This window comes from Heptranchias perlo, chromosome 21 (genome assembly GCF_035084215.1).
Source record: "Heptranchias perlo isolate sHepPer1 chromosome 21, sHepPer1.hap1, whole genome shotgun sequence".
Classification (NCBI taxonomy): Eukaryota; Metazoa; Chordata; class Chondrichthyes; order Hexanchiformes; family Hexanchidae; genus Heptranchias; species Heptranchias perlo.
The window spans coordinates 19039988-19063213 of NC_090345.1; the positions used below are offsets into that span (position 1 = coordinate 19039988).

At 47.0% G+C, this 23226-nt stretch overlaps 1 protein-coding gene across 2 annotated transcripts in view; it reads right to left on the bottom strand.

Moving 5' to 3' along the window:
- nhlrc2 (NHL repeat containing 2) overlaps positions 1 to 23226 on the bottom strand; it is an 88856-nt gene that overhangs the window by 55915 nt on the left and 9715 nt on the right. For both annotated transcript variants that reach the window (XM_068002179.1, XM_068002178.1), the window contains exon 2: positions 7938 to 8090. In XM_068002179.1, coding sequence (XP_067858280.1) covers positions 7938 to 8090 — 153 coding nt within the window. The remainder of the gene's footprint in view (positions 1 to 7937; positions 8091 to 23226) is intronic.

The following is a 23226-nucleotide window of genomic DNA, read 5'->3' on the forward strand; positions in this document are numbered from 1 at the left end:
GAGAGGGAGCACGGGGGTGGGGGGAGGGGGAGAGGGAGCACGGGGGTGGGGGGAGAGGGAGAGCGAGCACGGGGGTGGGGGGAGAGGGAGAGGGAGCACGGGGGTGGGGGGAGAGGGAGAGGGAGCACGGGGGTGGGGGGAGAGGGAGAGGGAGCACGGGGGTGGGGGGAGAGGGAGAGGGAGCACGGGGGTGGGGGGAGAGGGAGAGGGAGCACGGGGGTGGGGGGAGAGGGAGAGGGAGCACGGGGGTGGGGGGAGAGGGAGAGGGAGCACGGGGGTGGGGGGAGAGGGAGAGGGAGCACGGGGGTGGGGGGAGAGGGAGAGGGAGCACGGGGGTGGGGGGAGAGGGAGAGGGAGCACGGGGGTGGGGGGAGAGGGAGAGGGAGCACGGGGGTGGGGGGGAGAGGGAGAGGGAGCACGGGGGTGGGGGGAGAGGGAGAGGGAGCACGGGGGTGGGGGGAGAGGGAGAGGGAGCACGGGGGTGGGGGGAGAGGGAGAGGGAGCACGGGGGTGGGGGGGAGAGGGAGAGGGAGCACGGGGGTGGGGGGAGAGGGAGAGGGAGCACGGGGGTGGGGGGAGAGGGAGAGGGAGCACGGGGGTGGGGGGAGAGGGAGAGGGAGCACGGGGGTGGGGGGAGAGGGAGAGGGAGCACGGGGGTGGGGGGAGAGGGAGAGGGAGCACGGGGGTGGGGGGAGAGGGAGAGGGAGCACGGGGGTGGGGGGAGAGGGAGAGGGAGCACGGGGGTGGGGGGAGAGGGGAGAGGGAGCACGGGGGTGGGGGGAGAGGGAGAGGGAGCACGGGGGTGGGGGGAGAGGGAGAGGGAGCACGGGGGTTGGGGGGAGAGGGAGAGGGAGCACGGGGGTGGGGGGAGAGGGAGAGGGAGCACGGGGGTGGGGGGAGAGGGAGAGGGAGCACGGGGGTGGGGGGAGAGGGAGAGGGAGCACGGGGGTGGGAGGAGAGGGAGAGGGAGCACGGGGGTGGGGGGGAGAGGGAGAGGGAGCACGGGGGTGGGGGGGAGAGGGGAGAGGGAGCACGGGGGTGGGGGGAGAGGGAGAGGGAGCACGGGGGGTGGGGGGAGAGGGAGACGGAGCACGGGGGTGGGGGGGAGAGGGAGACGGGAGCACGGGGGTGGGGGGAGAGGGAGACGGAGCACGGGGGTGGGGGAGAGGGAGACGGAGCACGGGGGTGGGGGGAGAGGGAGACGGAGCACGGGGGTGGGGGGAGAGGGAGACGGAGCACGGGGGTGGGGGGAGAGGGAGACGGAGCACGGGGGTGGGGGGAGAGGGAGACGGAGCACGGGGGTGGGGGGAGAGGGAGACGGAGCACGGGGGTGGGGGGAGAGGGAGACGGAGCACGGGGGTGGGGGAGAGGGTGACGGAGCACGGGGGTGGGGGGAGAGGGAGACGGAGCACGGGGGTGGGGGGAGAGGGAGAGGGAGCACGGGGGTGGGGGGAGAGGGAGACGGAGCACGGGGGTGGGGGGAGAGGGAGAGGGAGCACGGGGGTGGGGGGAGAGGGAGAGGGAGCACAGGGGTGGGGGGAGAGGGAGAGGAGCACGGGGGTGGGGGGAGAGGGAGAGGGAGCAAGGGGGTGGGGGGAGAGGGAGAGGGAGCAAGGGGGTGGGGGGAGAGGGAGAGGGAGCCGGGGGTGGGGGGAGAGGGAGAGGGAGCACGGGGGTGGGGGGAGAGGGAGAGGGAGCACGGGGGTGGGGGGAGAGGGAGAGGGAGCACGGGGGTGGGGAGAGAGGGAGAGGGAGCACGGGGGTGGGGGGAGAGGGAGAGGGAGCACGGGGGTGGGGGGAAGAGGGAGAGGGAGCACAGGGGTGGGGGGAGAGGGAGAGGGAGCACGGGGTGGGGGGAGAGGGAGAGGGAGCACGGGGGTGGGGGGAGAGGGAGAGGGAGCACGGGGGTGGGGGGAGAGGGAGAGGGAGCACGGGGGTGGGGGGAGAGGGAGAGGGAGCACGGGGGTGGGGGGAGAGGGAGAGGGAGCACGGGGGTGGGGGGAGAGGGAGAGGAGGGGGGTGGGGGGAGAGGGAGAGGGAGCACGGGGGTGGGGGGAGAGGGAGAGGGAGCACGGGGGTGGGGGGAGAGGGAGAGGGAGCACGGGGGTGGGGGGGGAGAGGGAGAGGGAGCACGGGGGTGGGGGGAGAGGGAGAGGGAGCACGGGGGTGGGGGGAGAGGGAGAGGGAGCACGGGGGTGGGGGGAGAGGGAGAGGGAGCACGGGGGTGGGGGAGAGGGAGAGGGAGCACGGGGGTGGGGGGAGAGGGAGAGGGAGCACGGGGGTGGGCGGAGAGGGAGAGGGAGCACGGGGGTGGGGCGGAGAGGGAGAGGGAGCACGGGGGTGGGGGGAGAGGGAGAGGGAGCACGGGGGTGGGGGGAGAGGGAGAGGGAGCACGGGGGTGGGGGGAGAGGGAGAGGGAGCACGGGGGTGGGGGGAGAGGGAGAGGGAGCACGGGGGTGGGGGGAGAGGGAGAGGGAGCACGGGGGTGGGGGGGAGAGGGAGAGGGAGCACGGGGGTGGGGGGGAGAGGGAGAGGGAGCACGGGGGTGGGGGGGAGAGGGAGAGGGAGCACGGGGGTGGGGGGGAGAGGGAGAGGGAGCACGGGGGTGGGGGGAGAGGGAGAGGGAGCACGGGGGTGGGGGGAGAGGGAGAGGGAGCACGGGGGTGGGGGGAGAGGGAGAGGGAGCACGGGGGTGGGGGGAGAGGGAGACGGAGCACGGGGGTGGGGGGAGAGGGAGACGGAGCACGGGGGTGGGGGGAGAGGGAGACGGAGCACGGGGGTGGGCGGAGAGGGAGAGGGAGCACGGGGGTGGGGGGAGAGGGAGAGGGAGCACGGGGGTGGGGGGAGAGGGAGAGGGAGCACGGGGGTGGGGGGAGAGGGAGACGGAGCACGGGGGTGGGGGGAGAGGGAGACGGAGCACGGGGGTGGGGGGAGAGGGAGACGGAGCACGGGGGTGGGGGGAGAGGGTGACGGAGCACGGGGGTGGGGGGAGAGGGTGACGGAGCACGGGGGTGGGGGGAGAGGGAGACGGAGCACGGGGGTGGGGGGAGAGGGAGACGGAGCACGGGGGTGGGGGGAGAGGGAGACGGAGCACGGGGGTGGGGGGAGAGGGAGACGGAGCACGGGGGGTGGGGGGAGAGGGAGACGGAGCACGGGGGTGGGGGGAGAGGGAGACGGAGCACGGGGGTGGGGGGAGAGGGAGACGGAGCACGGGGGTGGGGGGAGAGGGAGACGGAGCACGGGGTGGGGGAGAGGGAGACGGAGCACGGGGGTGGGGGGAGAGGGAGACGGAGCACGGGGGTGGGGGGAGAGGGAGACGGTGCACGGGGGTGGGGGGAGAGGGAGACGGTGCACGGGGGTGGGGGAGAGGGAGACGGAGCACGGGGGTGGGGGGAGAGGGAGACGGAGCACGGGGGTGGGGGGAGAGGGAGACGGAGCACGGGGGTGGGGGGAGAGGGAGACGGAGCACGGGGGTGGGGGGGAGAGGGAGACGGAGCACGGGGGTGGGGGGAGAGGGAGACGGAGCACGGGGGTGGGGGGAGAGGGAGACGGAGCACGGGGTTGGGGGGAGAGGGAGACGGAGCACGGGGGTGGGGGGAGAGGGAGACGGAGCACCGGGGTGGGGGGAGAGGGAGACGGAGCACGGGGGTGGGGGGAGAGGGAGACGGAGCACGGGGGTGGGGGGAGAGGGAGACGGAGCACGGGGGTGGGGGGAGAGGGAGACGGAGCACGGGGGTGGGGGGAGAGGGAGACGGAGCACGGGGGTGGGGGGAGAGGGAGACGGAGCACGGGGGTGGGGGGAGAGGGAGACGGAGCACGGGGGTGGGGGAGAGGGAGACAGAACAGGAGACGACGGAGCGGGGGGGGGCAAGGCAAAGGCAAGGGAGATACATAAATGCATGCAGGCTCATATGCACACACGCATGCAGAAAGGCAGTTTATTTCCTTATAACTTGATTTCTTCCTTTAAAATAAAATTTGAATTTTAAAAGCAAACTAACCCTCTAAAGGATGGGCTAATTTTTTTTGTTTGGGGGGGTGGCGGGGGAAGGAAGGGAGGAAGGGAACTGGTTAAGGTTGCAGTCTCTCACCATTCCTCGTTGTGGGGAGCAAGTTGGAGTACGGGAAGGTGTGGATACTGGGTTGAAGGTAAGGTATGTGAAAGCTTAGCATGAGAGAGGGGCGGATACATGGGTTGCTCAAAGGGTAAGAGGTAGGGATAGTGATGGGAGTTAGGAGGTGCTCGGCAGGGGCATGGGTAGTTGGAAGGTGAAGGGGTGGGGGATGCAATGAGCGAGGGGCTGGGGGATACAATGAGTATGGGGCTGAGGTGCACATTTTTCCAAAAACTCGCCTCCCCGTGCATCCAGCAGCCGTTGGTAGCTCCTTTCCCCAACCACGCATTGACATTCCAGCCATACCCTCCCACCTAAAAGGAAAGAAGAAAAAGAGAGAAGCAGAAGAAGAGAGAGAAAGGGGGAAAGAAGCAGAAGGGAAGAGAATGAAGAGAATGAGAGAGAGACAAAAGCAGAAAAGAGACAGATAGAAACAGCACCATGAAGACAACAGAGATAGGTAAGAGAGTAACCATATTCTCTGACTTTAGAGTGCAGTGCCACAGGAGATTGACTAGTATTAATTAATTTATTAAAGAAAACACAAGTCAAGATTTTAAACAATTAGAGAAATCCAGCAACACAAAGCTTTATTTTTTGATATTCAGAATGTATATGCAATCGTGATGAGACTTGTTTAATACTTATGCTTTGGTGTATTTAAATAAGTGCTGTATATTCTTCGTGCCAAAATTCTTTGGATCATATAGCAAACTGCAGAATACACAAGGTCACAATCTCAGCCAGAATACATTGGATTATGAGAAGCAGATGGTGGTGTGTTAGATAATATATTAAACTGGATTTCTTCACAACAGTGCAGCTATTTAATTAGAATCAAAAAATCAAACTTTTATGGCTTTAAATGAACAAATCAAATATGGCAGCCTTTATGTATCTGAAGTGAAAGGTTACTCTTCTACATAGGGTTGGCAACCCACCAGGATTGGCCTGCAGGCTCCAGGAATTGAAGATTAATCTCTTGGATACTGCCGTAAGCAACCCAGGAGAAAAATCATACGCGAATTAAAAAATCGAAGTGTTTTTCATTTTCTTTGAACGCTATTAGTTATAAAATATTAGAGATGGGGAGAAAAAAAGGCTGTTTGATTTGGCGGGGCATTTGGAGGCGGGAGGTCATATGATGAAACCTCCAGGAATATGTCCAACCAGAGTTGGCAACCCTACTCCCACACAAGGCCAGAATTCCAATTTAAGATGATGTAGTCTATTATTTATACAATCGCTATTGTATATAAAATTAAAATTACATTGGTACTTTTCGTGTAGTTAGTGCAAATGTAATAAAGCCAAAGAGAACTGGATATGAAAATCACTTGCAGTCATCAGAAATTAAGTTTTCGTTTCAATTAGAAGACTGCACACCACCCTGCAGCAGAAATGAATCACTAATCCTTCACTGATAGGGATGGAGTATTCTAGATTACATTCTATCTTACAATGAAGTCAACATTCCCCAAATGTTATTTTCTCATGCTATTTGACAGTAAAATAGGAAAGGAAACATTTTAATCTACAATTTTGGAGCAATTCATATGATTCACTTATTGGGCTACTGATTTCTTGATATGCAAAAAAAAGAACAAAAGTAATGATAAACTTCAAAGTACATTTATTAGATTAATACCATCGTATTGTAATTACTGAATGTGTATTTTAAGGTAAGAATTCATCCTGTGTAGCTCTTAGTTTTCTGCTTGAATTTTTCAATCCGATATTCGTATATTAAGCTAAGTTCATCCATGAACTTAATTTCAGTTGCAACTGCTGATACTATATACTACTTGGATCAAGGCCAGTGCCAAGATAACAATATAGAAAATTTCAAGTGAATAATATGGCACAAGCTTGAAAGTTTGTTTGTGAAAACAGAACAATTAGATTCCTTTCAGATTTTTTTAATATGAAAAATGTAACCTAAATACCTTGTCTTATTTAAAAAAAAACACTGGTAAGGTCATCTTAAGAGGGGCCTTTGGAGCAATAGCAACTTCTAAAACTTCTCACATACAGAGAGACGAGTACTTTACAGGGCTGTGGATAAAAAGAGTGGACATCAAGCAAAAGCGAAGAGGTAAGAGAGAGTGTGGGAGGAGACATGAAAGCATGGTCAAAGAGTAGGGTCCTTAGGAGGCCGATAGCAGGTAAAAGATTGCAAGGCAGGGAATCAAGACCATAGAGGGATTTCACAACAAAGGCAAGAATCTTAAGAATCACTTTGTTGCAGCGCAAGAACCCATGGAACTTGGTGAAGATAAAAGCAATGGATATGCAGGGGAGAATGAGGGCTGTGTACAATGTTTAAATAGAAATAAATACATGTTATAATTTTTCATAGATTTTATAAAGTGACTTATTATAAGTCATGTCAAAAAAGCATAAATAGAACTACTGTAGATAGCAGCTGCAAAGTTGAAGATAAAAGATGTTCACTGGAATGCAACTCCATACATTGTTACACTGGGTACTGAAAGCAACTCCATTAAGCTTTCTGATAATAATGGACACAATCATAAACTAAAGAGGTGTAACCTGTCTGGATAGATAAAAAAAGCAGCTATCAGTGAAAGTGAAAATGCAATCACACTAAGTTCAATGGCTCAAAAGGTCTTTGAAAGTCATACATACTCAGAGTTCTTGCAATATCTGACAACTTGGTTCATAAGATGCACTGAATTATACAAGATCGATCCCCTTTTATGGAATGATATGATGGGTGCCTCTGTTCTGCAGGAAGATCCTACAATCTAATCTTTTTAGCCAAAATAAAGGACATTATGATTTAAAATCAGCAAGACTGAAGAATTCTCTCAAACAGCAAACACAAAGATGTAAAAAACCAACCAGTTTAAAGTCTCCAAATTCACTGCCATTGGAAGAGTATTATAAACCCATTGTCTACCATAACTGTGCACACAGAACCTCCTTTCCATTTAGTCCAGAGTTTTTGTGATTAAAGAAAACCCAGTGTATTATTCCACCTACTTCTATATATTATTTCCAGTACCAGACAGACAATGGAGTGATTCCCTTCTTTTCAAGCCACCACAATGTGTGACTTATACCAGTTTTTCTGTACAGTTAATATTCCACACTTAATGAAGCTGAATAAAGAACATATGAAACAGGTCTATTTTAAGCTATGCTGTAAAAAAGTTATAATACTTTGTTAAGCAACAAATCAAACTTCAGCCTAATATCAGAAGGCCTAATGGGATTAAGCAATGTCAGTGTTTTTTAAAAAAAATAGTAAAATATCCAAGACAATTACATCTAGATGTGAATCCATGTACTATAAATATTTCCTGTATGTGCATATCTTGGGCTTTTTTTGAGTTTGATATTTAACAGCATCAATTTTTATGCTCATTCAAAATGTCTGATGTAGAACAAACCATTTATTTACAGACTATTTCCATAGAGCTGTAAAATGTAAAAAAGTCAACCAAGAATGCTAGTGTCATTAAATGGGGTCAGTCACACAGATAACCATAGACTGTAGTCATAAATAGTAAAAATATTCCATTTACAAATTATATTCCATTTAAATTGAGGACAATCAGCAGCACAGTCATAATAACTGTAAAAAGTGTAATGGAAAGCTTTTATATATTTGCCCTATTAATGTACTGTGCCGTTATTAAGGCACATTTTTTAAAGCTTTTTATTTGCTCATAAATATAACTAAGAGGCACAAACATGGGCCAGTTGCTCCAAAAGAAGATGGTTCAGTAACTCCACTTATCTGGTTGTCAAGTAGGATTCCCTGCCTCCCCAATGAAAATCCATTGTGATTGATACCTTTATCAGAGTACTTCTGTTCCAGGGCATGAAGATCAGGCAGTAAGTGCATGCAGTTGATGCAACAGTAAGTGAAGAAATCCAGCACCACCACTTTACCACACAGGTCTTTGTGTAGGAGCAGAGGTTCTTCAGTGTTCACCCATTCCAGATCTGCAAGTAAAGAAATATAAAAGATACTATTTAACATTTGCTGACATCGAAAATACTCAGCGAGATGATGGAATGGAGATAACACTACAAAAGCATTGCTTGCATTAATAAAAGGAACAATGATACCTATGCTACACTAGTCAGGGGTCCAAGTCTGAAAAGACTTTACATCACATGGGCTGCTGAGATTAGTTATTTCACATGATTCCAGAAAAGCCTGTAAATATGGGAATAGACATTAACCTAGATTTTCCTCTTTGGCTTCCAAAAAGGGGTGGGACTTTTACCAACCTGAATAAACCAGCACTGACCAGAGTGAATTTTCTGGGATCAGCTTCATTTAAATAATCACGACAGACTCCAGATGGTATTTCTGCCTCCAATTCGGGACTTGCCACTGGAGGAGGAAGGGTAGCAAGAAGCATTCAGCTGCGGGATTTAAACATCTGCAACAACTTCAAAGACCAAGCATCATTAGGAAACATTTTTTGTTAACAAGCAGGATTGCAAATCATTTCATAATTTCTGAGAGGTCTGCTGCAGAGCACAGAGACCCCAAGTTTTGGAGGCATCAGTGAAAATGCTGCTGTTCCAAATGGAGGATGAGGAGAGAGACCCTTTTTGAGACAGAGATAAGAAGGCCATCCAAGGGAAGAGCGCAGGCACAGTGGAATGAAGTTGCCATGGCAGTAAGTACCACCTTCACAACCCCTTGCAGGACAACTCAATGCTGTAAGAAGTTTAATGACTTTACTAATATCACCCCTCAAAATATTATTTTTGTCTGATTACACCTCTGTGAAGTGCCTTGGGACATTTTTCTACATTAAAGGTGCTACACAAATGCAAGCTATTGTTGTTAATAGATCAGGCAAGGTAAGAGAAAGCAGTCATACCTTCCAAAAATGTAATGTACTAAGTATGTCACTTGCAGCCATCTTTTCCACTTTGTGTTGAAGTGCTTTGAGGGTTTACCAATGATGTCCAGGGTTCCACGTGGGGGTCTTTAGACACCCCAGCCTTCACCTTCAAGTGTTTCATTACTCATAGCTTTACTTGCATGAACCCCAGTAAAAGCCTCACTTGCCATCATTCTAATTCTGGTCTGCATGCTGACACCTGGGTTTTCAAGTCAACTGCACCCAGCTACTCCAAAGCACTGCTCCCAGCTTCCCTCTCCCTCACTCCCTTGCCCCCTCCCCCCAAGAGTGCTGTGCCCAGTTTTCCTTCCTCCAAAGCATTGATTCCAGCTCCTTCCACATCCCTTCCATCACTGCTCCCAGCTTCTTGCCTCTCTCTTCCCTCCCACCCTTCAGTATTGCTTCTGGCTTCTTCTCTCCCTTCAAAAATGCTGGTTCTGGCATCACCCCTCCCTAAAAGTGCTTCTCTCACCTTCCCCCCTTGCCCCCCCAATCCTCTTGATAACTGCTTCTGAGCTCCTACCTGCTAATGCTCCTTCTGTAATTGGCAGCGCTGTACATTGTGAGTGGCAATTCCTAATCTTGCAAGAATTCCCACCCACAATGTACAGTAGCATCAATCGGGCAGAAGTACCAGCAGGTAGGAGCTCAGAAGCAGTACTTGGGGATTCATCAAATACAGAATTTACTCGGGATAGCTGGATGATGCTCCATATATGCAGCATATGATTGAATGTGTCCAATTATCATAATCGTTTTCACAATATTGTAGGTTGGAGAAAAAAAGAGGAAGTGTGAATAAAAGAGTACCCATTATACTATTGTGAAAATAGTTCAAGCTGATCTTGTTCCACAAGTGTGAACAGGGCCTCCAGTATGCTGACAGTTAGCATATAAGTTATAGAGACAAACCGATTCAAAGAATATTCTCCAGAACTCCACAAGCCCACCCACATCAGGCTGCTAAAAACGTTATGCAAGTTTAATGCACACTAATGATCCAAATGGGATAAAAACAAAATAAGAAACAAATGCTGGAAGTCAGACATTAAAAAGAAAATGCTGGAAATAGAGGAGGGTCTGTCAGCATCTGACATGAGAAAAGACAGGTTAACATTTCTGATGTAGGTTATTCGAAACTTGGAAACTAGAAGATAAGTATGCTCTTGAAAGGAATAAACAAAACAAGGTATTTGGAGAGAGAGTGAAGAGAGAATATCAAATAAAAGTCTGACTCCCGTCACAGAGAAGCATTTGATAGGTTTAATGCAAACAGATATTTTGAAAAACAGTGGAGGTGAAACGGTTGGACTATATACAAAGATTTAATAAGCTGAGAAATGATTTAGCAAAAGTGGACTGGAAACAGCTACTGGAAGGTAAATCAGTGTCAGAGCAGTGGGAGGAATTCAAGGGGTTCAGAGTAAACATGTTCCCACAAAGAAAAAGGGTGGGACTCCCAAATCTAGAGTCACCTGGATGACAAGGAGCATACAGGTTAAGATAAGGCAAAAAAGGGAAGCTTATGTCAGACACCGAGAGCTCAATACTGCAGAAAGCCTAGAGGAGTATAGGACGTGCAGGGGTGAAATTAAAAAGGAAATTAAGAAAGCATGAAAAAATACTGGCAAGTAAAATTAACAAAAAGCCAAAAATGTTTTATAAATACATAAAGAGCAAAAGGATAACTAAGGAAAGGGTATGGCCTATTAGAGACCAAAAAGGTAACCTATATGTAGAGGTGAAAGGTGTGGGTATGGTTCTTAATGAATACTTTGCGTCTGTCTTCACAAAAGAGGGGGTCGACGCAGAGATTGTAGTTAAGGAGGAGGAGTGTGAAATATTGGATGGGATAAGCATAGTAAGAGAGGAAGTATTAAGGCGTTTAGCATCTTTGAAAGTAGATAAATCGCCAGGCCCGGATGAAATGTATCCCAGACTGTTAAAAGAAGCAAGGGAGGAAATCATTTTCCAATCCTCCCTGGCTACAGGCGCGGTGTGGAGGATTGGAAGACTGCTAACGTTGTACCATTGTTTAAAAAGGGAGAAAAGGATAGACCAGGCCAGTCAGTCTAACCTCGGTGGTGGGCAAATTATTGGAATCTATTCTGAGGGACAGTATAAACTGTCATTTAGAAAGGCACAAATTAATCAAGGACAGTCAACATGGATTTGTTAAGGGAAGGTCGTGTCTGACTAACTTGATTGAATTTTTTGAGGCGGTAACAAGGAGGGTCGATGAGGGTAGTGCGTTTGATGGATTTTACGTGGATTTTAGCAAGGCTTTTGATAAGGTCCCACATGGCAGACTGGTCAAAAAAGTAAAAGCTCATGGGATCCAAGGGAAAGTGGCAAATTAGATCCAAAGTTGGCTCAGTGGCAGGAAGCAAAGGGTAATGGCCAACGGGTGTTTTTGTGACTGGAAGGCTGTTTCCAGTGGGTTCCGCAGGGCTCAGTACTAGGTCCCTTGCTTTTTGTGGTATACATTAATGATTTAGACTTATATGTAGGGGGCATGATTAAGAAGTTTGCAGATGATACAAAAATTGGCCATGTGGTTGATAGTGAGGAGGAAAGCTGTAGACTGCAGGAAGATATCAATGGACTGGTCAGGTGGGCAGGAAAGTGGCAAATGGAATTCAATCTGGAGAAGTGTGAGGTAATGCATTTGGAGAGGTCAAACAAGGCAAGGGAATACACAATAAATGGGAGGATATTGAGAGATGTAGAGGAAGAGAGGGACCTCGGAGTGCACATCCACAGATCCCTGAAGGTAGCAGGGCAGGTAGATAAGATGGTTGAGAAGGCTTACGGGATACTTTCCTTTATTAGCCGAGGCATAGAATTAAGAGCAGGGAGGTTGTGCTAGAACTGAATAAAACACTAGTTAGGCCACAGCTTGAGTACTGTGTACAGTTCTGGTCACATTACAGGAAAGATGTGATTGCACTAGAGAGGGTACAGAGGAGATTTACGAGGATGTTGCCAGGGCTGGTGAGTTTTAGCTATGAGGAAAGATTGGATAGGCTGGGGTTGTTTTCTTTGGAACAGAGGAGGCTGAGGGGTGATTTAGTTGAGGTGTATAAAATTATGTGGGGCCTAGATACAGTGGATAGGAAGGACCTATTTCCCTTAGCAGAGAGGTCAATAACCAGGGGGCATAGTTTTAAAGTAATTGGTAGAAGGACTAGAGGGGAGCTGAGGAAAAATGTTTTCACCCAGAGAGTGGTAGGGGTCTGGAACTCACTACCTGGAAGGGTGGTAGAGGCAGAATCCCTCATCACATTTAAAAAGTACTTGGATATGCACTTGAAGTGCCATAACCTACAAGTCTACGGACCAAGTGCTGGAAACTGGGATTAGTTTGGATAGCTCATATTTGACCGGCACAGACATGATGGGCCGAACGGCCTCCTTCTGTGCCATAAATTTTTCTATGTTTTCTATGTTTCTATTATCTCAGTGAGGCAAAAAGACATAAAGAAAAGGACATGAAAATAGCTAAGCTAATAGAAAATAGTGGTGGTGAACAGGCATGGGAAAGAGGCACATAAGCCTCTACACTGCTCACAAAAAGCTCCAATGAGGTGAATGAAGAGGAAGGTAAACTTCTATGATTCTATGTGCTGGATAGCTCTTTGATCATAGGAATCCAGCCCCTTATGCGCCTTATGGAATTTTTAATTTTAGCTTTAATATAAATGAATGAGAGCAATGAAAGGAAGAAGCATCTATCAAAAACATAGAAAATAGGAGCAAGAGTAGACCATTCAGCTCTTCGGGCCTGCTCTGCCATTCAAAATGATCATGGTTGATTGTCTAATTCAGTACCCTATTCCCGCTTTTTCCCCATATCCCTTGATCCCTTTAGCATTAAGAAATATATCTATCTCCTTCTTGAATACATCTAATGACTTGGCCTCCACTGCCTTCTGTGGTAGAGAATTCCACAGGTTCACCACCCTCTGAGTGAAGAAATTTCTCCTCATCTCGGTTCTAAATGGCATACCCCGTATCCTGAGGCTGTGACCCCTGGTTCTGGACTCCCCAGCCTTCGGGAACATCCTCCCTGCATCTAATCTGTCTAGTCCTGTTAGAATTTTATATGTTTTGATGTGATCACCTCTCATTCTTCTAAACTCTAGTGAATATAGGCCTAGTCGACCCAATCTCTACTCATACGTCAGTCCTGCCATCCCAGGAATCAACTGCTTGCTGCACCTGAATGCTCGCTTTCAGGTGCAGCAAGCACCCAGGTCTCATTGCACCTCCCCTTTTCCCAATATTGTTATTGTAAGCTTTTCACACAACAGCAGAGTTCCATTAGAAACTGCAACACAATACACAATCTACATTTTATACATCTACATCAATATAATAGTACAAAATACTTGCAGTGGACATTTCAGGCTGCATAAAATTGAACTCTAACCTCCAATACAGAAGCACAAGCAACAGCTTAGATTAATCAGCCAATTCTAACTTCTAGTGCCCTTTGTACAGATACAGTGGCTAATTAAGTGGGTTGATTTTGCCAGCAATAGAAACCTAAAAAAAATTAACCACAACTGTAACACAGTATTCAATAATCTAGCTAAATTCCACATAGACCTACATTCTGCAACCATATCATTTTGCAGTGTGTAGGTATTATACATTGAGATGGTAATGTAAAAGGGATTGTTTCATGCAGGAGTTAAAACTAATAGCCTTACAGAAACACCACTCACATGACTAATTGACTAGTTTCCTAGAGTCCATGTATTCCCCAAAACAACAATGGTCCAAGAATTCAGAATTTTTTTCAGCAGATCAATCTAAATTTATTTACCCGTGATTCAAATGACACCACATTTTAACTCAAGCATTTATATTAAAAAGGAATTGAAGTGTGGAGAATGCTCCATTACTGGTGACCAGCAGTAAGGCCACATACTGGCATCGATCAAATATAGTTATATTCTTTAATATTCATAATGTGCCAAACTGCTCAACTCGTACTATAGAATGTTAATAAAAATATGACTGTTTGAGCCGTACTTGCTTATGATTTGTAACTTTAATCTCTGCCAATGGGATTTTGCTGATGGTACAAAATATCTTATGAAAAGAAGAAAGCTTCACAAAAAAAGATGGCATTAAAAATCCTTCTGAAATTATAGTACAGATTGAAATAAAACTAAACATACATTATACTTTAGATTATACTTGCGACATAAACAGAACACATTGAAGTAAATTGTCGCTTTCACTGAATAGAGAATGCATCCACTAATGAGCGGGAACTATACAACTTGTAAGCACCAAGTTATTTTTAAGAATTTAATTAAAGCCAAGGACAAGAAAAGGCCATTTGATTCACCAAAGCTCATCTCTCTCTCATCATTGCATTCAACTGAATTTTGAATGTCGAATATTTTTGTCTCTACTACTCTATCTGGAGGATTATTTCAAATATTTATCACTCAATCACATAACCTCTGGAAATGTGTACTTTACTGTTCTGGCTATATGTTCTTACTATTCCATTTGCTATTTTAATTACTTCACTACTGTCTAGACATTGATTGTGTTGAGTCTATCATGATTCCCAAGTCCCTAAGTCTTCCACGGGGGTTCAAGCACATAATCTAGGCTGACTTTGAAGCAGCACTGAAGGAGTGCTGTATTGTCAGAGGTGCAGTCTTTCAGATAAGACACTGAACCGAGATCCCACTTGCTTGTTCAGATAAACGTGAAAGATCCCATAACACTATTCAAAGAACAGAAGAGGAGTTAGGTGTCCTGGCCAACATTTATCCCTCAACCAACACCACCATAACAGATTGACTGGTCATTTATCTCATTGCTGTTTGTGGGACCTTGCTGTGTGCAAATTGGCTGCCACATCTGCCCAAAATAACAGTGGCTACACTGCAAAAGTAATTTGTTAGCTGTGAAGTGCTTTCAGATGCCCCGAGGACATGAAAGGTATTACAGTAAATGCAAGTTCTGTCTATTTGTCTGGTTAATTCCATTTATTGTGTACTTATGATGGACATTTTTTTCCAAATAATGTCCAATACTTTACTTTAATCAGTACTAAATTTGTCATTTGCCTGCCCAATTGCATTGAGGATTGAAATCCTTCTGCAAATCTCACTGAATCTCTACTGGAGTCCTAGTTTGTAATAATCAGCATATTAGACAAGCCAACATTTTGATAACCAAGCCATCTATGTAAACTGGAAGCAACAGGGGTCTTAGATTTGATACTTATGAGACTTCGCTCAACACCTCCCTTTGAATTTATACCTCACAAGTACTAGGTTTCCAATTTTTTAAACTTCTCAGCCTCCCCAAAGTTCTACACGATATTCCCAAGTTTTTTAGTTTGATTACAAGTCTTTCATACAGAATTTTGACAGAGCTTTTTGAAAGTCCAACTATCATAGGGAGATCCTACTTACCTGCAATGTTCTCAAAGAGGTCAAGGTGGTTTGTCAGGCAGGTTCTTCTCCCTCTAAATAAGGCTGTCTGTTACTTGTTAAATTACTATACCAGTACTCTTCCAGCTAATCCCTTAGAATAATGTCCATTATTTCACCTGCTACTTGTGTTACTTCAATCTCCTCCCTTCCATTCTTGCCTTTAGAGTTGTATGGAAATACTTCCAGAAGCGATAGCTTAACCCTTTGAGTCACCTTCAATTTTCTAAAAAAACTAACAGGTTCTGCTGGTCCTATAGTACTCCCAACCATGCATTTGCAAGCCTGTTTGTGTACACTAATCTGTGCTGCTGTGCAATTAGAGGGAACAAAGAAGGACTCCACACAAAATAGACCAGCAATAGCAGCAAAACCAATTCCCAGAGGAAGAAAAGATCAGGCATGTAAAGGAACCACTCCACACAGATGATTTGGAGAGCAGTGAATAAAACAAATACCACACTACACTGGCAGAATGGCTAAGACTGCCAAGTATTACACCAATATATGTTGTAAGAAAAACACCAGAGCATATCTTCCACATTGGAAGCAGATAGTAAAGATTCAAGTAGAACCCTCCAACAAAAGTTAAGGCAATGTAAAAACTATCTGGGGGAGAGGGCAGGGAGAAACACCTACAATCAATATAAATAGACACAAAATAATGTCCACCTAATAAAAACAGGAGGAAACCACAAAAAGCAAACACTAACTTCTAATTTTATTACACCCATTGCAATTGAAAGATCAACAAGGTGCCAAACACACCTTGCAAAGAGAACTTGTACAGAAAGTTCTCACAGCTTCTCCAGTACAGTGATTCACAATACATCTGCAAAAAATTATATTGGGGTACAGTAGCATAGTGGTTATGTTACTGGACTAGTAATCCAGAGGCCTGGATTAATAAACCAGAGTCATGAGTTCAAATCCTGCCACGGCAGCTGGGGAATTTAAATTCAATTAATTAAATAAAATCTAGAATTAAAAAAGACTAGTATCAGTAATGGTGGCCATAAAACTACTGGATTGTCGTAAAAACCCATCTGGTTCACTTATGTCCTTTAGGGAAGGAAACCTGCCGTCCTTACCGGTCTGGCCTATATGTGACTCCAGACCCACAGCAATGTGGTTGATTCTTAATTGCCCTCTGAAAAGGCCTAGCAAGCCACTCAGTTGTAAAATCTCGCCAAAAAAAAGTTATAATAAGAATAAAACCGAATGGACCACTAGGCACCGGACACGACAAAGGCAAACCAAGCCGAGTTGATCCTGCAAAGTCCTCCTCACGAACATCTGGAGACTTGTGCCAAAATTGGGAGAGCTGTCCCACAGACTAGTCAAGCAAAAGCCTGACAGAGCCATACTCACAGAATCATACCTTTCAGCCAACATCCCAGACTCTTCCATCACCATCCCTGGGTATGACCTGTCCCACTGGCAGGACAGACCAACCAAAGGTGGCGGTACAGTGATATACAGTCAGGAGGGAGTGGCCCTGGGAGTCCTCAACATTGACTCTGGACCCCATGAAATCTCATGGCATCAGGTCAAACGTGGGCAAGGAAACCTCCTGCTGATTACCACCTACCGCCCTCCCTCAGCTGATGAATCAGTCCTCCTCCATGTTGAGCACCACTTGGAGGAAGCACTGAGGGTAGTAAGGGCACAGAATGTACTCTGGAGTGGGGGGGACTTCAATGTCCATCACCAAGAGTGGCTCTGTAGCACCACTACTGACCGAGCTGGCCGAGTCCTGAAGGATATAGCTGCCAGACTGGGCCTGCGGCAGGTGGTGAGCGAACCAACACGAGGGAAAAACGTTGCAGATGCATCTGTCCATGATAGTATTGGTAGGAGTGACCACTGCACAGTCCTCGTGGAGATGAAGTCCCGTCTTCGCAATGAGGACACCATCCAACGTGTTGTGTGGTACTATCACCGTGCTAAATGGGATAGATTCAGATCTAGCAGCTCAAAACTGGGCATCCATGAGGCGCTGTGGGCCATCAGCAGCAGCAGAATTGTATTCCAGCACAATCTGTAACCTCATGGCCCAGCATATTCCTCACTCTACCATTACCAACAAGCCAGGGGATCAACCCTGGTTCAATGAGGTGTAGAACAGCATGCCAGGAGCAAGTACCAGGCGTACCTAAAAATGAGGTGTCAGCCTGGTGAAGCTACAACTCAGGACGACATGCACGCTAGACAGTGGAATAGCTTAACTCTGTCATGCTATAGACAGAGCTAAGCGATTCCACAACCAACGGATCAGATCAAAGCTCTGCAGTCCTGCCTCATCCAGACGTGAATGGTGGTGGACAATTAAACAACTAACGGGAGGAGGAGGCTCTGTAAACATCCCCATCCTCAGTGATAGTGGAGTCCAGCATGTGAGTGCAAAAGACAAGGCTAAAGCGTTTGCAAGCATCTTTTGCCAGAAGTGCCGAGTGGATGATCCATCTCGGCCTCCTCCCGATATCCCCACCATCACAGAAGCCAGTCTACAGTCAATTCGATTCACTCCACCTGATATCAAGTAACGGCTGAGTGCACTGGATACAGCAAAGGCTATGGGCCTCTACAACATCCCAGCTGTAGTGCTGAAGACTTGTGCTCCAGAACTAGCCGCGCCTCCAGCCAAACTGTTCCAGTACACCTACAACACTGGCAATGTGAAAAATTGCCCAGGTATGTCCTGTCCACAAAAAGCAGGACAAATCCAATCCGGCCAATTACCGCCCCATCAGTCTACTCTCAATCATCAGCAAAGTGATGGAAGGTGTCGTCGAAAGTGCTGTCAAGCGGCACTTGCTCACCAATAACCTGCTCACCGATGCTTAGTTTGGGTTCCGCCAGGACCACTTGGCTCCAGACCTCATTACAGCCTTGGTCCAAACATGGACAAAAGAGCTGAATTCCAGAGGTGAGGTGAGAGTGACAGTCCTTGACATCAAGGCAGCATTTGACCGAGTGTGGCACCAAGGAGCCCTAGTAAAATTGAAGGCAATGGGAATCAGGGGGAAAACTCTCCAGTGGCTGGAGTCGTACCTAGCACAAAGGAAGATGGTAGTGGTTGTTGGAGGCCAATCATCTCAGCCCCAGGACATTGCTGCAGGAGTTCCTCAAGGCAGTGTCCTAGGCCCAACCATCTTCAGCTAGTTCATCAATGACCTTGTCTCCATCATAAAGTCAGAAATGGGGATGTTCGCTGATGATTGCACAGTGTTCAGTTGCATTCGCAACCCCTCAGATAATGAAGCAGTCTGTGCCCGCATGCAGCAAGACCTAGACAACATCCAAGCTTGAGCTCATAAGTGGCAAGTAACATTTGCACCAGACAAGTGCCAAGCAATGACCACCTCCCCTTGACATTCAACGGCATTACCATTGCCTAATCCCCCACAATCAACGTCCTGGGGGTCACCATTGACCAGAAACTGAACTGGACCAGCCACATAAATACTGTGGCTACAAGTGCAGGTCAGAGGCTGTATATTCTGCGGCGAGTGACTCACCTCCTGACTCCCCAAAGCCTTTCCACCATCTACAAGACAAAAGTCAGGAGTGTGATGGAATACTCTCCACGTGCCTGGATGAGTGCGGCTCCAACAACACTCAAGAAGCTCGACACCATCCATGAAAAAGCAGCCCGCTTGATTGGCACCCCATCCACCACCCTAAACATTCACTCCCTTTACCACCAGTGCACTGTGGCTGCAGTGTGTTTTTTTTTTATTCGTTCACGGGATGTGGGCGTCGCTGGCGAGGCCAGCATTTATTGCCCATCCCTAATTGCCCACAGGATGCACTGCAGCAACTCGCCAAGGCTTCTTTGACAGCACCTCCCAAACCCACGACCTCTACCACCTAGAAGGACAAGGGCAGCAGGCACATTCCCCTCCAAGTCACACACCATTCTGACTTGGAAATATATCGCCGTTCCTTCATCGTCGCTGGGTCAAAATCCTGGAACTCCCTTCCTAACAGCACTGTGGGAGAACCTTCACCACATGGATTGCAGAGGTTCAAGAAGGCGGCTCACCACCACCTTCTCAAGGGCAATTAGGGATGGGCAATAAATGCTGGCCTCACTAGCGATGCTCACATCCCACGAACAAATAAAAAAAACCCAGATGAGCAATGGAAAAGGAAAGTCAATTGAACCCAAGTCTCTGGCAATGAAACACTAGTTTTAAACCGGACAGTCTGCTTCAAGCAGGTAACAGCATAGTTGGTCTTTGATTATCAAAAGCCAGACAACCGAGCTGTTTTTTGATTGGTTAAATTAAAAAAAGAACACTATGCACATTTGGTGATCATAGGCAGACTCAACAAGTTCCAGGGAAACAGATGACAGCCCTATTGGCCCCATCTGTAACTGGCTAAAATGAGAGGCAAAACAGTGCTACACGTTTACTTTTCTTCAATTTTTTCACCCTTCAATCAGTAATTCTTCCTAACATTATCAGTAGCCTCATATAATTATTTTAAAATGCCCAAAAAACTGTTTAAAAATCTCCTCCCTGCATCTAGCTTCGCAATCTAGGTCACCATCTTCCTAGCCATTCCCCACTTCTAGATAGGCTAAGGAATCTATTTAAATGTGCTCAGAACTACTCTACCCCCTCAAATCGATTTGCTGTCTGTATGTAGTGTCACTCAACTAATGGGAAGATATGTGCTGCCTTTAAGTGACAACTTTATATATACATTGGCAATGTTTGGGGAATCAATTTATAGGGGTTGAGTTTAGAAGAAATATATACAAAGAGACGACGTTCACTAAGATACACTTTGATCATAGATCTTCGGATTTTAAAAAAATCATATAGAAAGTGACAAATGTAAAGCCTTAAATATTGTCCTACTTCCAAAACTGTGAAGAAATAGTTAAAATTCTTGCGAAATACACACAAAGACTCACACTAAATACTGTTAGAGGATCTCGTTCATTCAAATGTTTACAATAGTAAATTAGATAACAAATTAATTTTAGAACATACATGCAATAAAATTATTGCCGTCAGAGTATCATGCAAGAAAAATTTGACCTCATAGCTGAAGTTAAATGAATGTAGACGATGCTTATGTTCCAGATGAGGGGTGTTTAGTACTGAATAGCATTATTAATATTGAAATAGATAGTAATATCCTCTTGGAAAGTTTGGGGAAGCTCAAAATTGATAGGGCTCCAGGTCCGGATAATATCCATCCAAGGGTGATTAAAGAGATGGGATAGGTGCTCTGTGAGTCCCTTGCCCATATCTTTAATAGTTCAATAGAGTCAGAGATAGTTCCTTTAGACTGGAAGCTAGCTCATGTAGTTCCTCTTTTCAAAAAAAGGGGACAAATCAGAGCTGGGGAACTACAGGCCAATCAATTATTGGGAAGATGCTAGAAGGGATTGTAAGAGATGCCCTCTATGATCACTAGGAAAGGGAAGGGGCCATTAGAAATACACAACACGGCTTCTGTAAAAATAGGTCGTGCATAACAAATTTAATAGATTTTTTTGAGGAAGTCACTAGGGTAGTGGATGAGGGTAATCTGGTAAACATTGTCTACCTGGACTTTCAGAAAGCCTTTGATAAGGTACCTCACACTAGGTTACTTCACAAGATAGAATCTTGTAGTATCAGTAGAAATTTGACAAGCTGGATTAAGAATCGGCTCCAAACCCACAGCCAAAAAGTTGTAGTTAATGGACCAATCCCTGGGCTACTCTTCACAGTCTTTATCAATGACCTGGACAGTGGTGTTGGGAGTATGGTAAGTAAGTTTGCAGATGACACCAAAATCTGTGCAAGGGTTAAGACGAGAGAGGAGTGCAATCAAATCCAAAAAGATTGAGATGTGCAAGGGGAGTGGGCCACACATTGGAAAATGACGTTTAATTTCGATAAATGTAGTGTTATGCATGTTGGTAGGGCCATCACAGAATACACGTATTATTTGCAGGGAACATTACTGAAAGATTACAAAAAGATCTTGGTGTTATTGTGCACAGATCACTAAAGGTTCATGACAAATGTATAGAAACTGTAGCTAAAGCTAACAAGGTATTGTGTTGTATTAATAGAACCATTCACGATAAAGCAAAGGATACCATTTTGACACTATACAGGTCAGACCGCTTCTATAGTACTGTGCCCAGTTTTGGTCCCCCCACATGGTGGGTGATATAGTGGCTTTGGAAAAGGTTCAGAGGAGAGCTACAAGAATGATTCCTAGCTTAAAGAACCTCAGCTACTCAGATAGGATTAAGGACCTTGGTTCATCCGTTGTCGCAGACGCTGCGACAACGGATGAACGGACACCGCGCAACAATCGCCAAACAGGAGGGTTCCCTCCCAGTCGGGGAACACTTTAGCAGTCAAGGACATTCAGCCACCGATCTTCGGGTAAGCGTTCTCCAAGGCGGCCTTCGAGACACACGACAACGCAAAATCGTCGAGCAGAAGTTGATAGCCAAGTTCCGCACCCATGAGGACGGCCTCAACCGGGATCTTGGGTTCATGTCACGCTACACGTAACCCCACCAGCAAAAAGGGGGAAAAAATTTATATGTTTTTTAAAATTCTCTCTCTCTCTCTCTCTGCCATTTTGAGTTTCTTTCTGCCTGCCTGTGTAATAGACACAATGTATATCGAGTGTACTGGGACGTGCTGTTCTCCGTGACTGGCCTGTTTGAATAACAACGACACCTTTTGATTGGTGTGATGCTGTCCCAACATAGTATAAGATATGCGATTTGAGAACCTTTTCATTCATTCATCTGACGAAGGAGATAATCTCCGAAAGCTTGTGATTTTAAAATAAATTTGTTGGACTATAACCTGGTGTTGTAAGATTCCTTACATTTGTCCACCCCAGTCCATCACCGGCATCTCCACATCATATTTACTTTAGAGCAGCATTGACTTAGAGGTGACCTGATAGAGGTCTGTAAAAGAATTAACGGGCTGGATAGCATCTCTATTGATCGATTATTCCAGTTTAACAGGGTGGAGAGGACCAGGGGACATGAGTTTAAACAATGGAAGAGTAGGAATAGACTTGGTGTTAGGCGGTTCTTCTTTTCCAAGAGAATTGTGAACCTCTGGAATACATTGCTGGCAGGTGTGGTGGGTGCTGATTCTCTGCATACCTTCAAAAGGGAGTTGGACCTGCTCCTAACTGGAGCAGAGATTGCATCATATAAAAGGAAAGTACCTTTATAGATAATACTTGGTCCATGTGATCTCCTGGAATGGTTTCGATCACCTGAGGGGGTCGGAGAGGAATTTTAGAGCATTTTTCCCCCCTTATTGGCCCTGAGTTTTTTTTGTTTTCGCCTCTCCTAGGAGATTACATGGCTGCGGGGGTGGGAGGTCGGGGAGGGAAGAAGTGTTTAGTCATGATGGTCTGGTCATCTTGGTGTGGGGCAGGCTTGATGGACCAGCTGGTCTATTCCTGCCCGTCAATTTCGTATGAACATATTATATGTTTCTGTATAATAATGTCAGCTGAACTAAAAACCATTAGAGAACTCCTGCTTGTGGTTTTAAGATTGTTCTTTCCAAATTCTGTGTAATAAATATTTGGTTGTGCAGGTATGAATATAAATCACTTCAAACACCAGTGATCCTGATAATTTGTGTCTGTCACCAGACTATGTTGTGCTTGACTTCAGATATTCTAAAACTATAACTATCAATTCAGTTTTGCTCATTTACCATGCAAATTATTTCCAAATCAATTTGA